Source organism: Chaetodon auriga, chromosome 19 (genome assembly GCF_051107435.1).
Source record: "Chaetodon auriga isolate fChaAug3 chromosome 19, fChaAug3.hap1, whole genome shotgun sequence".
In the NCBI taxonomy this organism is placed as follows: Eukaryota; Metazoa; Chordata; class Actinopteri; order Chaetodontiformes; family Chaetodontidae; genus Chaetodon; species Chaetodon auriga.
Window position 1 is genome coordinate 6240942 of NC_135092.1, and position 18042 is coordinate 6258983.

Below are 18042 nucleotides of genomic sequence, written 5' to 3' on the forward strand. Positions count from 1 at the left end.
AATATTTTCACATTTTCACTGGATATTATGACCGGAGAGTTTTGAATATGTCAGACTTAAATAGATTTTCCTGGTAAAACAAATCTGTAATTACTGGATTAACACAAACCCTGTCTAAAATAACTCCAGCCTGCTCACATTGCTCCTCCTCCAAATTCCTGCTCAACTGATCAGAGGTTAACACTGTGTCACTGTAAAGTGGTACTGGGTGCAGTGGTATCACAATAGTTTTACAATTACACGTACGAGCACGTGCACACAGTGTCGGACTAGCCAACACTGGTATCGATATTGCTGTACCCCTTATCCTAGATCAAGGTTTGCATACAAATTATGACCTTATGACCATATGTATAAGGTTTTTATTTTCACAGCACACAGTTAATGCTGAAATTTACTGGCTGTATGCATTTCCAGTTTTTCTACTATCTTTGAATCTAAGATACATATAATTACATATTATTGTAAATAAATCCATATTGTTACATAAAACAATTCTTGAACAATGTGTCTGCATCATCGGCATCTTTACGTTATAGCACCTAAATGCACTGTGTCTGCATCATTAACAAATCTACAATTTTTAGGACTTGAAAGATATTAATCATGTCTGGTAAATACATTTTTCTAGCCACAGTTTATTATGCCAAAATATGACTTAACTTTAGGGAATAATAAATACTAAATTAATACTAATACATGATGACAACAAAGCACTAAGGTCCACATTCTTTGGTGGGTGAAAGATTTGTTCCGACTTTACCATAGCAGACCCTAATTTTCAAGCACATACATACACAAATAAGTGGTTCTCCATGTCTGTGGGTGTGCGCACATAATTATAATACTGTTTGTGTTGTTTGAGCTTTTAGGCTTCAACAGCTTTCCTCACATGAAAGCTAATGTAAGGCTAAATTATCTGTAATTGTGTCTTAAGTGATTGTTAGGCACCAGGAATCATCAATCATTATTCAGCTCAGTCTTCACATCACTCAGCACCTGCAGATGAAAGCAAGTGTGCACTGGACTTTGTTGTTTCCTCTCTTAGTTAAAGCAGAAACAATCCTATATCATGAGCAATACGACTAAACTTCATACCATGTGTGAAGCAACATATGAAACAACACACTGGCTCTAAGCTCATCGCAAGGCTGACAAAGTTGCACAACCTGATTCAACCTTGTTTTGGACTTAGTCAACTATTATGCCAGCCGACAGTGTTTCCTGAATTCAAAGCCTGCTGACAAAGCTAACTGCTGTCTGTCATCGCTTTTCATTAAAACAATACACTGCAAGCCAAAAAGTTGGAGGAGCCAAAAAAATGCTTCATTTCTACAGTTCTGGAAGGTCAAAACGAGCGTGGGGGCAAATAAATTAGAACCAAAAACCAGCTGTGGAGCCTGTAAAATGAAATCGGCCTCTGTCTGTATCCCGTGTAGCTGTCCCTTTACTTCCCAACACTACCTGTTCAGACATGCTCAGCAAACACTAGAGTCCCTGTCGTACATTCCAGCTGTGAGGCTGGGCTCCGGGGATATGTTGTAAGGAACAGAGTGTGTTGCTGTTTGACTGAGGCTGTAGCTGGTGTCAGTGTGGATTAGCACTCATGTTTTTAGCCTGTGTCGACACGCCCAGTCTCACCTCTGTCATGTCGGTGTTTTGAGGAAAACCAGAACCGGTAAAAGACTTTTCCTGGGAGTGATAAATGGTTTTAAAGCCTGACCCCTGCCCTCTCTGCAGTTTCTTTTACTCACTGGACTCAAACATATGTAGACATTTACACGTGCTGTACATGCGGCCATTTCCGACGGGGCAGATTTTAAAAAGTTGCAGCGGTTCTGTCGGGATGTAGAAGGCACATGAGGCTTGGTGCATGGTGTCAGGCAGTCATGGAACAGAAAATGTGTAAGTACCAGCACAGAAGCTTCATGCAAAGCAGTCTCTCAGCTGAACACGAACAGTATTCAGCTGGCTTTGATAAGTAAAAACCACAAGTGAAATGTTCCCACTGACACACTAAAGACCAATTTGAATCCACCAAAGTTCTTCTTTTATCCTGCAATAAAATGATCAGCTGCTGCTTTGCATCTCCTCAACGGGATGAATTGCAAAGCACCCTGTTAATCAGCTCAGTTAACAGGTGACCTCTTGGCACTGTCAACACGTCAGTCTGCATGTTCGCAGTACAGAGTTAAGCCAGAAAAGTCAAAAAGGCAAGGCCCTCAGTGGATTCACAGTCATCTATTCCATTTTGAAACTGCAAGCATGTGCACCACCATAACCTTGACAGGTTCAAGTTGAACCAGGATGGCCTTGTATCAGACAGTTTTGGGAATAACTGTACTGTTTACCTTTTTCACACTTTAAAATAAGTACAGTAGTTTGGGTGGAATGATAGAAATTAAAATCTGACTGCTCTGGATGCCTGACCTTTGTAAAGCTGTGTAAACTAGACTGGAGTCACCATGTCCCTTTACCTCTATAATCAACCTGGTGACTCAAATGTTGTAATGACTGAAATTGGACCCAGTAGGCCTAGACTGAAATTTTCCATGAGGCTGCAGGCCACTCCAGATACAATAGTGTCACAATAAGGATAGGTCTCATAATAAACTTGACAAGTAAACATGATGATGTCTAGCTCTGAGGCAATCTATTTATAGCTCAATTTGCTTACTGACAGAATATGTTTTTCCTTGTTCCAGCCTCTGAAATGTGAGGACTGGCTGCTTTTTGTTTTATCGTTGATAATTTGATATCATTCGGTTTTGATCGAGCAAAGCTTTTTCCAATAATTGCTATGATTCATTAAGAGATTCACTGACAATAAAGATAATCATTAGTTTCAGCCCTTTCAGCAGGCAGCAGTTCAGCACCCAGGCTGACAGTGCATCACATTTGTAGGCAAAGGCAGCTCCGAGCTGCCACTGGGCCGCTAGAGCCCCATCAATCACAGTCAGCTCTCCACCCACACAGCCTTTAAAACTAGCCAGCAGCCCTCTGCTCTGATCAGACCTCAGACTAATTCCACTCAGCAAGAAGAGACCTGCAATGGGTACATTCAGAGGACCATAAAAGAACATTTCACCTGAGGCTTAATGATAGCAGAGCAGTGTGCTTCTCAGCATGCTGCATGCTTAAATCTGCTAACAGTTATGTACTCTGTGGTCATCTTAGCAGAAAACACAGAGTATATAAAAAAATATACAAAATACACTAATACAGCGTGTCCAGCCATTCTTTCATTTACATGCCAAAATCGCATGTTAGTACTTTTTCAGTCATGTGTTTGTCATGTCTGATGGTATGTTTCAAGTAGTGTTTATTGTACTGCGGGTTTGGCTGGATCCATAGGGCTGCACCATACGGGGAAATCCTACTCATGCATGTCGATGGGAGCAGCAGCAGAGCGGGGGGGGGGGGGGGGGGGGGGGGGGGGTTGAAAGAAATGTTTAAAACCTGCTGTAATGTGAAGGCAGGTGGCCTGAAGTCTAATGAAAGAAATGCTTAATGGGTTCTAAAAAAAAAACGTCAAATCTATTTAACTCAGAGAAACGTACACACACATTTGTGGATGTGAAGGCCTGGGAACTCATTCACGGCTGCTGCTAAAATCCCACCAACCAGAGTGTGGTGAGCAAGGCAGGGAGGGAAATGCCTCAAATAAAGAGACCGTGGTAAGTGCTGCCACATGTTCTATTTATACACACACACACACACACACACACACACACACACACACACAGTGCAGAGAAACTGTAATCTGTCCCTTGATCTTGCTTGGTTCAGACACAGAGAATGTGTAGGGGTTTACAGAACTGGCAGATCGTCAAAAAATATTTTCCTTTTTCTCTCGACACCAAGAGGAAACTTCTCTTGTGAGCAACAAGCTAAGAGTGGAGAGGAATTTCACTTGCGATCTGGTCATAGATTGGGCCCTAAACATGTTCAAATTACTGCAAATTGGCATTAAAAGTCTGCCGAATTAGTTATTAGCAGTTCCCATTTGCAACGTACCCGTGGATGAACAGACAGCTGTCACTGGATTACTTTGATACTAAGACGCGCTAACTATGAAGAGCATCTTTTTAAAGATTTCTAAGTGACTTCATGGACCTTTATTCAGAATGGACAAAATAAATCTGAGATGATGCCTTCCCCGAAAAGTGTGTTTCACTGAATCTAAAAATATGGGTATTATGTCTGTAATGACTCAGTAATGACTCAGAGAAGGACAGTGTTGTTTCACTCTATTCACCTCACCCAGTATCTTTGTCTGTCTTGCTGACTACTGACAATGTGTTGTTCGAAGCTGAACCTGGAGCAAGTAAATATCAGGTAAATATGTGTATGAAACTTATGAAACTCTCGTTCATGCAGAGAAAGTAAAACACCAAATAAACTATGTTCATGGGGAAAACTGGTTAGTTGACTGCTTGGTCAACAACACTTTAAAAGGCCGTGCAGCTGTTGACATTATCAGTCGTGGGTCTTGACCTGTCTGGTAAAAGGATAATAAACCATAACTCAGCCTGCTGCTGCATCCCTCAGACGCTTTTCACTGCATTTGACCTCCAAATGATGGCCGGCTCCTTGCCAAAATGGAAGCTGCTATTTTCCCACTGTGCCTCTAACCTTAGTGTCCAGTGAGTTCTCATGAAAACTCGTGCCAGAACAAGTTGACACAGCGACCCTCAGCCTGTCAGCAAAGAGTTAGTGAACCAGGAGCAGAGACGGCTTCCTGTCTGGCTCTGCCTCTCCCCCTCCTCACTCCTTGGTCACTTCCTGTCTTTGTCAGCCTCCTCTGACTCAGACTTACAGCCACAGACAAAACAACTTGACAGCCACTCAGGCAATACAGATACACACATGCACATTGAACGCTGTGAGAAACAACGTTCACATACAAAATCAGATTATCACTCAAGCATGCTGGGTAAACAGTCCATTCAGTCATTATGCAATACAGGAGACTTCTGCATTCTTGTCTCCCATGTGTTGTCACCTCGAGAGGAATCAGCCTCACAATACAGCAAAAGTGGATGCTGTAATTTCCAGAACAGCCTCTCCAAACAATTGCATGGGTGGTTTTTGGGCTGGACATGTCATCAGATAATCAGTAAGTATTCCTTTCACCACTGGAAAATAGAAATACTTCAGTGGAAATTGTAAAAAGCACAGCAGTTAGAGTGCTTTTAAGTGTTTAGGCCCAGTGAAAAGCTAAAGCAGATGGATAAGCTTTTTTTTTTTTAAAGTTATTGCTTTTATTGTTAAAGTTGTGCCACTGATTATCATCATCATACATGATGGTCAGCAACACTTCAATAAGGGCTCATAACCTGTCCTTTCATTACACATTTGTGCGTCAGGAAGCCTGACTCCTGCTGCTGAAGTATCATCCACTTTTATTTAAAGAAGGAAGTGCTGCGAAGGACAAAGTGCTAATTATAGGGATGTTTTATTCCATGCACCTGTTTAGACTCTTTTGTTGGGGATGGATGACTTTCAGCACCCAGTGTCCCCTGTGGCCTCGAGACAGGGAGAGAGGCAGCTCTTCAGCTAGTCAAGTATTTTCATCACTTAAACGCGACCACATGATAGGAACCGACTTCCTAAAAGTGATGCACGCATGCTGCTGTGTGAGCGGCCGCTATTGTCCTCTCAGCTGGGAGGGGCAGTAGCCATGGCAACCACATGAAATCTGTCCTCCAGAAAGCCAGCGTCTTCCTGTTTTGAGGGATGATGCAGCTGTGTGTGATGCGGGCCGAGTGTGCGTGTGTTGTCGTACGCACGCAGCAACTGTTGCTGAATATACCGCTGGCCAAAATTACACTTTGAGAGCGTCTCGCAGAAGTGACTCAGATGTTATGGAAATGGTTGTTAGTGTGTTCATCTGCAGAGGCCGCAGATATGTCCTCACGTTTGTTCATTTCATACAAAGTCAACGTCCATTCAGGCGTTGCAAAGTATTCTGAGACTGTACTTCAATACAAAGAAATCATGAGATGGAAAAAAAAAAAAGTATCCCGCCACTGGCTTCTTGCTACTAAGATCATTTCAGCCACATGTCTTTTCTTTCAAACAGTGGAGAAGGGACTCCTGTTTTTGTAATCTTACCAAGCATCTGCTCTTTCCTGCTCTCAACAGGTCTGTCAGAGGCCTGCACCGTTCAGACTCCAGCCTTCACTGATGCTGTGAGACTTCACAGACAAGCCAAGGGCCACTACGGGACCTGGGATATGATGTGTGGAGAGCCCCCACAAGTAAGTCTCAGATTAATCGCAGTACAGCTGTGTCCCCAAGTCTGCATATCTAGATCATAAAGCAGTTCCCCAAGGCCTGTCCCATTTTATTTAAGTTAATCATACTGGACTCTTGTGTCCTTAAACTTGTCCTTGTTGCCCACTGGCACAGTATTAACACATTGCTGCTTGTTTGACGCCAACTCCCAGGTGATACACTTAGAAATGTTCGCGCCTGAATGCAGCAGTTGTTGAGGATGACCTCATTTTGGGAGGTTCTGCACTGCCTGCAAGTTCTCCAAAAGAGCCATCCAGCCCCTGATTCAGTTTAGGATTGAACATAGGACATAGCATGTGTGCTGCAGGGGACAGTTAAACGACTTTGAGGAACAATTTCCAAACAGCTCCTGTGAGCACCTGGCAACAATGACAGATCATTTTTAAAGGCAGGGCTTTTTCTCGGTGAATATATAGCTCAAGAAAACACCCCGTTTACATTCGTGAACACACACCCTTTCTTATAGCACAAGAATGCACCTACACAAGACCTTCAAAGAGACTGTCAGCAACACAGCCCCACCCCTTAACATACCAGCATTCACAAAGACACACATACACACACGCACACACACACAGTTGATTGGGGTCTCTGAATGAGTCCCTTTCAGCCTCCTGCTAGTGCCTCATAGTCGCTCTGTGTGTTTATGGCAGTCACTTTTCCTTCATTAATCTACATGTTTCCCGTCTGTCTCGGTTCTCTCTGGTTCCCTAAACATTACAGTATTTACTCAGCTACACGGACATGTTAAAGCTACAACGATCAATATGTTTGTATTAACCGTGGATCAGATGTGATCATATTGGCGTTGGTACAGTATCTGTTTTTCAGCTTGTTGCGAAGTTCTTCTGTTCCCAAGTAACCAAAAATCAACTGAGATTTAAAAAGGAACATTTTGTCTCGTTTGCAGCACAAACAGAAGTATTGTTAGTTCTCTGTCTTGAGATAATTACTCGATGATGATTTGAGGTGTTGATGGTTACTAGCATAATTCAAGCAAAATAAAATACATTTATTGTATCAATTTCATTAGTATATCATATGTGAAGATACCGTCTCATTATACTAACTTGCAATGCTGTCATCTTCTCCCATTTCGTCCTTGTTACATGAAGGAAAGCACATTTCTAGCTCATATTGACAGGTGCAGTAGACTATAAAGAGTAATACAGAGGGATACTGTGTACCTGACAAATAGCTAACTTGGCCTCAAAATGTTGCCCATTTCTTAAAGCAGATTTACTGACTTAAATCTTCCATTCAAAGATACATTCGCACAACATTTCATAACATATCTTTAACACTTAACCAGAAATCAATCAGTTTTTTCTCTGAATAGTTTTTCATTTAACAGGTCAGCTTTTTAGCATATATTCATCTTTAACTCATCCTATTTTTCTGTACTGTCCTTGTTCTTTACTGGGAAGAATGTCCTCACAAGTCCAGTCGAGGTGGAGGTTTACTCCCTCGACCTGAGTGAGTGAAAGTAAATACCCTGTGTGTGCGTGTAACAGCTGCTCCTGCCAAGGTCTCTGTGTTGGCGTGGTAGCAGTTTGTTTCAGTCCCAAAACCCTCAGACACCTCTGCAGTAACCTGCTCCTTTGATGTAGGTGTCGGAACTGTGGGTGCACTTTGGTTTTGTCTGTACTGTCCCCGCTGAGCTGTGTTCACCACATTAGATCTAGAAGTACAACTGGCTCCTAACAACATGCAGTGTTGTCCATTATTTCTCATTATCCAGTTTCATGAGAGCACAGTCTCCTGGGTTCTGCAAAGGTAGATTTGTCACCACATTCTTGAAGTCGTGGTGGTATGCTTGTCTCTGCATATCAACTGCATCTGCTTGCCTGATTATTTCCTTGCCTGGCCATTTTGGATCTAAGTTCTATGATCTGGCTACTGGTTGGCACGCTCTAAATAACTGGAGTAGTCGTCTGACACTACTAGATCAGACTTTTTTACTTGCCACAGTCTGGAGGGTAATACAGTTGTTCTCATTTGGTAGTTAGTTTTGTTATTCTGACCATTGTCTGTTTCAATACATGATTGAGTTTCCGTAGGTCTGCACATCATTGGACCTTTTTTTCTGTTATGCTTTAGAACCAGCACCTGTGATGGCCTCCTCTTCCAACCAGTGCAGCTCCTTCTTAATTAGAGGCACAAGTGGCAGTGGTACGCATATAGCAGTGTGCACTGCTTATAGCTGAGCATCTTCCTTGAGAATGATTTTGTTAGTAGGCCTCTGGTTCTGAACACAGTGCAGACATGCCTCTCTCTCCTCACTAGACCCATTTTAACAGCTTCTAAGTGACTGAGCAAAATGATGCTCTTTCCTTTATCCACATATACAGGAAATCGTATTCTTTGCCTCCATTAGAGAGATTTAGGTCTGAACCAGCCTATCCATCTGAGCTTGCCCGCCAACAGAAGGTGTGTCAAAAGGTATGTTGGCAGGACCCAGCCTATAGTCTTTAGGGAGTGTCAGCAATGTCTTCTCACTTATGACAGTCACATCTGCACCTGTAACTATCTTAGAGGTTAAGGCAACATTTCCAATGTCAAGAGTAACAACCTATTTATCTGGGTTACTGCCACACTGACTTCCACCATGAACTGAAGCTGTCCCATACTGTCTGCAAGTTCATCCAGTATTTTGGAATGACACACTGTTGCCCTGATGTCCACAGTGCACTTTTTACACTCTACTCTTAAAAGTAGTGCATTTCTTTTATCGTAGCGTTGGTTGCCACACGTACCACAGTTGTGTTTGTTGCTTCTCCTGTTGTATTTCCTTTCCTGTGTTGCTCCCTTCACCATCTCTCAGTGTTGACATTAGCCCCCAGCAGGTCTGGTCAGTTGGAACTAATTTGTTCAGCAACTTGTGGGGAAAATGTTCCTTTTACAAAGTATCCATATACGTGTGGTCAAGGCATGAGATGTTTCCTTCCTCCAAGACACCTGATTCAAATGAGCAGTTCATCATCAAGCTCTCCAGAAGCCTAACAACTCATTTGAATCAGGTGTGCTGGAGCAGGGAAACAGCTAATGTTACAACATGCATGGCTGGGGGGGGGGTGTCAAAATGTGTCCTGTGAAAAGGTCTATTAGCCTCACTGTAAACTGATACAAACATAACCGCTAACTGGCAGTATATTGTATGATAGCACATTTAGCTAACACCTACTTTGTGAAGTAAAGCACGGTTAGAAGAGTTGTCTGGAGTATCTGGCAGATGTTGCACCTTTTCAGCAAAACATATCGAGTGCTCGAGCATTTTCAGCCTGCTGTTTTCAGACGCCATTCTTTTCTTACTGGACCACAACAAAGTGGAGCCAGCCCTATAAAAAAGAAAGTCTATTCCTGACTTACTGAGTGAGTGGTAAGGTTACACCATTGCTTGTTCGAATATTGTTTTCTTCCTCATTGGCCATTGCTTTTTCAAAATGAATAGGCATGCACAGCCGGATAATAGCTGTATTTTATTTATTTATTTCCTTTTTTTGAAATGAGTACTTTTTAAGTCATATTAACAATGAATGAGCTTCTTGGGTTGAACAAGTTCAGTTTTCATGGCCTACAACAAAGTGAGACAAAATACACTGAAGTATGAGATATCAGAGCAGGTAATGTCACAGCCACCAACGCAACAATAACGCAGAGAAAACACCATTTAAATTCATACTTCCAGACCAGTGAGCTGTTAGACAAACGATCTACAATATACCTGTTGTTTGTCAGGTGTTAATGTTCCTCTGTGTGGAAAAAACTACTCTGCTTTTGTCACAGCCATTCATTACCCAGCAACATGTTTCACCAAATATTTAGTTTAGCTCAGTTAAAACCTCATGGAGGTGCTGAGCGTCGTGTGTGCGTCAGTTGTGTGGGCAGTGCCGCTAAAAACCGGCTTCCCTGCTTCCCCGTGTCCAGCTGTGAATCGCCCCACTGTATCCATGTAACCACAAAGGAAACTTTTTAAGGTTTATTTTTGTTTTTCTTTGGGCGGAGATATTGGCTGTTTTTTGACTACACCTCTGGTGTAAAAATCCCCATTTGGCACATGCCGTAGTAAAGTTAACATCCGTAACATCCACTGGTGAAGAGGCGGGACTGATGTTGCAGCTCACAGTGTACACCAAAAGGACTATTAAGTCAATACAATCTGTCTTTCAGATGTATTTTAACCTTACACAAGGCATACCAGGCAGGATCTCTTTCATCTCTTTTTAATTTTATTTATTTACACATAAAAAAAATAAACTAATTACAAAAATACATATTTAAAGTGTGTAAATACATGAATACTCTATGTTGTGTGTGTACAGATTCTGGCTAATCTGGTGATGGAGACCCTCCACCCAGAGTTGAGAAACGTGATTGGCCCTCGTCTGAAAGGGAAGATGCAGCAGAAGCAGAGGAACTGGATGCTGGTGAGCTCTTATTTTACTGCGCAGTGTACTGCAGACATGCTGCAGAGAATCAAACAAGTCCAAACCAATTCTGTTTTTGAATGATTCTATCCTCCAGATCTCTGATGCAGTGTACAGGCAGGTGTTGTCTCAGACCACCAGTCAGTATGAAGCGCAGGTCGAAGCCTGTGAGGCCCAGAGAGTTCCGCTGGACGCCAGACTGCGGACCGACATGGACCAGATCATCACATCTAAAGAACATGTCAGCAGCAAGATACGAGGTGACCAAAGAGCTTCTTTTGGAAAATGAATCTTTCCATTTTGACAGTGTACTGAAGACATGATGAGTTAAATTTGACAAATGAACAGAGGATGTTCCATGGTGCTTCCGTTCATTTGGTTTAAAAGTATATCTTTACATATAACTATTATATTAAAATATTGAGATGGCTGTGTTTCATTGTGAAGCATGTCCTAACTACGCATTGATATATAGTAATTGAAATGGACTTTTCAACCAAATGTAACCCAATTTTAACCCAGATACTTACCAAAAGCTAATCTACACTATCACAGCTGTAATGACTATAAGAGTTACGGTTTTATCAAACAATATAAGATCCAGGGAGCATGTTTGGAGCAATGATGAAATTAATGGTATAATTAAGACATTCATTGACTTTTAACTTAACATCACCTCAGTTTACCTACTTCCACATGTCCAACATGCTGTGCAAAGGGACTTGGTTCACTTGGTGCTCGCTGTGCTCTGTAACACGATCTTCCCGACCTCAAGTGCACGCTTCATTGTTTGCCTCATTGAGATGTAGCTGCGGTTTCTCTGGTTCAGGGATTGTTGGCACAGTGAAGCGATCAGTCTGGTCACTGAATAACGCCACACTGCTCGAGTTTCCAATGAGTTTGTTTGGACGTTTGGCACTCACAGGGCCTTTCCTCTGTAACTAAACATCGGACATTTTCCAGCTCTTGTTAAAGTTGCTGCCCTCATAATTTTCACTTTGCTCTGTCACTTGCTCATTCTGTTTAATTAGTTGGCTTCTCTGGCATCCGCCGTTTGATCAGTGAGCCTGTCAGGTTTCTATTCAAAAGTTAACTTGGCACAGGCTGCTCATTTTTTCATGTGTACTTTTTCCAATTGAGCTAAAGTGGCTGAGCTGCATTCCATCACCTGCATTGTACGCGCCATTTCTGACTTTATCTACAGATGAGGCTCGAAACTACAAGTGAACTGCACAAAACGATGTAGGTTCATGTTACTTGAGGATAATGCAGATGTTTGGCAGGTGTAAACCTAGCCGTGAATTTTATTTTGCCGGTCTCTTTTAGCGCAGATTATGTTACCAACAGTTGGGTGTGTCTTAGAGAATGAAAGCTGCAGGGATTCCATTGAAACAGCTCAAGCATGTTTACTTAAATGTCATTTCGCTCTGGTATGAAACAATACACTGCACTTTGTGATTACATATTTACAGGGCTCGTCTGAAGTCAGAGCCATGCCTTTATTTTTTCTCATGCTTTGACTGACTTTATCATCATCTGGAGTGTTATGGCTTTACAATCTGCAGCAGCTAACCATGATTTTGTTTTTTCTTTCTTCCTTTCTCCATGTGTTGCTGCGGGCATGCAGCTCTGGTGTTGCCCAAGGCGGAGCAACTCCTACGCACCAGTGTTCAACCCTACATCAGCTCCATCCTGGAGGCCCTGATGGAGCCCACCAGCCGCGGTTTCTCTGAAGTCAGGGAGGTTTTCTTCAGGGAACTGGTGGAGATCAGCAAGAACTCGCTCAATGGAGGGGGCAAAGGAAAACTGGGAGATGTGAGTCATGTTCTGCTGGCTGCAAATCTTTCTTTTTGTTTATGAATGAATGCATGGTATTAGTTTGATATGGGTGTTAAGGCAGTTCACAGTAAACTGACATCCAGTAACACAAGTCTACCTGAGTTGTTTGATTACCAGGGTTATATAGATGGAAAACAGGAGGTGAGGGTAAAGTTATTGTTACTGTTTTGTATTGCTGTGCACCTTAAAGCTGCATTCATTTATTTTTGGCCACCAGGGGGCAGAAGAATTCCACAACGAGCTGACAAAAACACACAGCGCTGATATATTATCACATCATAAAGTTATGACTAATGTGTCGAAACCAGTTGAAGCTGTGAAGTAACACATACTCTGCGGGTTTGTCACTTAGACCCGTTGACCTTATACATAGCCATCGTAAAACAATGGTTTTACAAAATGTTTCTTTGTCCAATCATGTGTTCACAAAGTGGTGAACCTCGCTCCATCCTTGTTTGTGAACGACTGAGCCTTCCCACGATGCCCCTTTCTTACCCAATCATGATACTATCACCTGTTACCAATGAACCTGTTTACTTGTGGAATGTTCCAAACAGGTGCTTTTGGGGCATTCCACTACTTTCCCAGCCTTTCGTTGCTCCTGTCCCAACTTGTTTGAGTATATGTCAGAAGAAATAATGTGACTTTGAGCAGCTTTAACAGACACTCTGTGACTCTGTGACAAGCCCTTTTTTTCCCCACATCTGTTCCTCGTGCTGCTTTTTTGACACAAACCCGCTTTGCGTGATCACAGACTCACGCACAGACAAAAACCTGACTCAGCTTTATAAAGGACAGGGACAGTTACAATGACCTACTTGGCTCTAAATGGGTCATATTTACTCCAATTAAGACTGAGCTTTAGGTAGAGACGATAGCTAAGGTGTTAATGTGTGGAGTATTGCCTGACTTTTGGTTAATATAAAATTAAAAGACTGCATGAAAAGAGAGTGTGTGTCTGTGGATGCCTTGGTCATGTTAGTGCTAGCCTTTAATTAAAAGTCAGGGAGTGTCCACAGCTGTCCTCACTGACTGGTCCCGAAAGATACACTCAACCTTTTTCTCTGCTCTTATTTCTCTTTGTGTGATGCTTGTCGTACCTTGATCATCCTCCTCTATCTGTCTTCCCCTCAGCACATGGACAGGCTGTCCATGCTGGCCTTCCATCCGGTGAAGATGCAGAGCTGCTATGAGCAGGTGGAGCAGCTCAATCTGGAAGGGCTGCAGCAGAGGTTCGACGTCTCCAGCCCTTCAGTGTTCGTCAGCAGGGCTCAGATCCTCATGAGGGAGGTGAGCTGCTTCAGCAATTTAATACAGAGAGTTAGCAAATACCAAAGCAGTGTCAGGATGCCTGAAAACACTCCCTAGTTCCTAGCAAGACAACACACATCAGCAACCTCTCCTACCTGTGATGATGTCTGTACTGACACCTGCTGGACAATAAGAGTATGACAATCTGTAAATATGTATAGTGAGCTTAAACTACTGCTGTCGCAACCAGCATCAGTGTTGTTGTTGTGCTACTCTGTAACTTTTCTTGTTACTCTGACAGCAAATGGACAATTCGGTGTACACATTCGAGCAGCTGCTCCACCAGTCTTTAGAGGCCCAGGGAGAAGACGACATGTGCAAGACCATCCAGCGATGCCAGGACAGGGTTCTCAAGGTGAATAGGAAACATAAAAACAGAGAAGTACTGTGCTGTAGTAGACAGACAACGGATGGCGAGATGGATGGAAGGATAAGGTCAAGTGAAGACAGCAACTTCAGATGTTTTTACTATTTTTGCTACGGCACATTACAGAATAAAGAATACTACTACTACTACTACTACTAATAATAATAATACATTACATAATTATGAATAATACTAGAAAACAGACTTTTAGGATCTGGTCCCTTATTCTCTTAGTCATATCTAGCCATGCAAACGGTTTTAGTTTTTTAGAGTAATTATTATTCCATCTTTAATTTAGTTATTTGTTTAGTAGAATAATTTCAACCTTAACACAGTGAACTTTACTAACATTTAATTTGTGGCACACTCAGTATTAAAAATTACTTCAAAATGTGGATATTCCAGTTTTGCTATGAGGAATGAGACATTGCTGCTAGGCCTGACATGCTCAAAATCTAATAATATAAGTCTATGTGAAATATATTAAGTCAGGCAGTATCTGGATATACTGCTTATAATATTCATGTCCAGGGGGAAACTGAAGTTTCAGCAGACGCAGAATGAAATGTTGAAAGATGTAAATTGCTGAGGTAAATATGATTTGTGCAGTGAGTAGAGAAGCTATTACGAGTTGCTGAGCTCTCCGTGTGTTTCTGGTCTTCCCTGTCAGAAATATGATTATGACAGCAGCACGGTGCGGAAGAAGTTCTTCAGAGAGGCCCTGCTGCAGATCATCATCCCATACATGCTGCAGCAGCTCTCGCCATCCTGCTCACCTGTGAGTAGCACCCAACACAACTCATATCACCTTTCTTTTATCATTTTGTACTCAACTCAATATTTATATATGTGTATATCGTGTGGGGGCATCAACTTGCAATTCATTGTGCAACCCTATGTTGTAAAATGAAAAATCAATGAACTGTGGTATCTTACTAGTTAACATCTAAACATTTCATGTATGACCCCTTCACTTAGCCAGTGAATGAGTGTGACTTTGATTTAACCTTTCCTGAAAACACATGGATCACCAGGGATCAGAGAGATCAGGCATCAGAGACATCATATCAATAAGTTGTTGACTGATATGTAGGCAATGCTTTGACTGCTGGAAGCTTCGTGAGGCTCATCTCTGACCCTTCATCCCCAGGAGCTGCCTCGCTTTAAAGAGCTAATCTTTGAGGACTTCTCTCGTTTCCTGCTGGTGGAAAACATGTTTGAGGAGGTTGTACTGCAGTCTGTCTCCAAGGACATAATGATGGGTGAGGGCATAAAAAAAACACAAGATTTAGAAATGATTTTTCCCAAGGCAACAGTAGTGGTAGTTAGCGATGCTATTTCATCAAAGTACATAATCTAATGGATCTGGTTTTCTTTTTGCAGCTGTGAAGGAGGCAGCTGTCCAGAGGAGACACAATCTGTACAGGGACAGCATCATTCTGACCAACAGCGATCCCAACCTGCACCTGCTTGGAGAAACCCCTCCGGTGGACTGGGCTACTAAATTTGGGGACAATGAGCCGGAGGGCTCTGTCGATGGTAGCGGTGTTGAAGGAGGGGGATCTGGGAAAAGACGCAGGCAGGTGGTGTCCATGATCCAGCTGGATGGGGTGCCTCTACCCTACGAGTCCTGCCTGGAGGTCCCAGGCGTGGAGCTCATTCCTGAGGAGGCTGCTGAGATGTCTGAGTGCAGAGAGGGGGACCAAGGGGAGGATGAGGACGAAGACCTGCCTGAAGACCCTAAGTCTCCTGACAGTGTGGATAAAATCAGAGATCTGATTAACCCAGTGGTGGAGATGTCGCTTGTGCCAGAGGACAGCCAGACTGACATGACCGACAAGACGGAGCCAATCACAGGCACCATCACCATGGAGGATGGGGTAGAGGAGGACGTGACGCATGTCACCACCGTGGTGGACAACGCCTCCAGGAAATCTCCACGAGACAAGTCGTCCCCGCACACAATTCTGCAACAGCTGATGGGAAGCAAGAAGCAGGAAGCTGATAAGGAGCATCAGGAGGAAACAGCCATCAAGCACACCATCAAGGAAATAGAGATAGCGGTACAGGAAGACGACAGCGAACGGGTTGCTGAGGTCTCTGCACCAGAGTCAGATTATGAGTCGTCACCAAAGCCACCACTGGCCACAGACTCACATGGCGACAGTGGCTTCCAGTCACCGACAAGCGAGGGGCTGGATGAAAGTGAGCCTCAGCCAATCACAAACAGTCTGAACGGAGAGGACAAAATTATCGACCCGGTAGAAGTGGACGTGGTTTTAGCGTAGGAAGACAATCGTCTGAACATATCTCTGAACCTCGGAGGGAAACAGCAGAGTGTTTATCACGTGATGGGAGAGAAGTGAATGAGGATTGTATAGCGCTGCCTTTTCTTTATTGTTGTTGATATTGCACAAACCAACTCTCCCATGCTCCCCTAGACTTCTCTTTTTTTTGACATTTCTTTGGTGATTGGTTCCTTTTCTTTTCACCTTAATGCAAGTTTTCTTCATATTTTGTGTTTGACATTGAATTTAACATATCTGCTTTATGTAAGTCAGGCTCCTGTATGCTAATAGGCTGCAGATCCGTCACAAGGATCAGGGATTTTAAAGTGATAATCCACACAGAATAAGGGACAAAAAATAAACAAAAACTACATCTAAATTATTAATGCTTTCTGGTTAAATTACGTATTTGTTTGTATCAGTAATGTCTGTCAACACAGCAGGAAATAAGGCTTGTATTTTCTCAATATATGTTGCATTTAGTTTACAGATTATATGTACAGATGAGGCCTTAACTGTACTGCAGGTGAGGGGATCTCTTTCATGGTCACAGCTCTACCTGGGCAGCAGGGGGTGCTACAGTCAACCTTTAGATGTTGTAGGGGATCTGTTTAAAGGACCAATGTGTGTGATTTAGTGGCATCTAGAGCTCATTCGAAGGTAACAAAAACACAATGATTTTTATTTTCGGGTGATGAAAACATAAATATGGATATGATTCAGATTCAGAAAACTTCATTGATCCCTGCAGGGAAATTTCTTTCTGCCAGTAGATCCCCAGAAATCCGACACACTGGACCTTTAAGTATTTAAAGTACTATTTTGTTTTTAAATACCAGTATCTATTTTTGTAAAACGTACTTTTTAAATACTGAGTTTGTTTACTTTGAAAGCTTTTCCTGTATTCGCAAATGGCCTTTATGTTTCAACACTAGATATTTTAGTACAGGAACGAGTCACACCTCCACTGTGATTAGACAGACAAGATGTTTTAAACTTTTTTGACAAATGTGCAACAAAACAACCAAAATTCAGTTTCTTTGTACTTTGCCTTTGGGCACCGGTGACCAAGATCTTTACCTTGTAGGAGTTTGATGAACTAGTAATCAGTGGAAGCTTTGTGGCTACGAGGGATTTACTTAATGTCGGCTTCTGTTGATGTTTTTTTTATTTTTTTCCCCATTTTAGTACATTAGAGTGAGGAAAAAAAAAATCTTCTCTAATTTTCCTTTCGTCTTAAAAGTATGTAATTTGGATTTAGTGTCTTTTACAAGTTTTTATCTTTATGTAAAACAAAAAGAACAGACAGTATCATTGATTCTCACCTTGTGGGAGACACTTGTTCATTTTAGGGAGACTGCTGCCACTGGAAATCACAACAACACACTGATGACACAGGTGTTCTGTAATTCCAGGTTTAATAAAGTGTAAATATTGATAGATTTTATTATAATACAGGGAACTGTTGAATTTGATATGGGAGTATGGGGTAATTCCATTGATTTTACAT

General features: G+C 42.3%; 1 protein-coding gene across 1 annotated transcript in view; it reads left to right on the forward strand.

Annotated features, from left to right (window-relative positions):
- niban2a (niban apoptosis regulator 2a) overlaps nt 1-17942 on the forward strand; it is a 29672-nt gene extending 11730 nt beyond the window's left edge. The window contains exons 6-14 of the mRNA XM_076758024.1: nt 6148-6263; nt 10623-10727; nt 10825-10987; nt 12355-12542; nt 13701-13856; nt 14119-14232; nt 14915-15022; nt 15395-15506; nt 15628-17942. Of these exons, the coding sequence (XP_076614139.1) occupies nt 6148-6263; nt 10623-10727; nt 10825-10987; nt 12355-12542; nt 13701-13856; nt 14119-14232; nt 14915-15022; nt 15395-15506; nt 15628-16532 (1967 nt within the window). The 3' untranslated portion in view covers nt 16533-17942. The remainder of the gene's footprint in view (nt 1-6147; nt 6264-10622; nt 10728-10824; nt 10988-12354; nt 12543-13700; nt 13857-14118; nt 14233-14914; nt 15023-15394; nt 15507-15627) is intronic.
- Nucleotides 17943-18042: the final 100 nt, after the last annotated feature.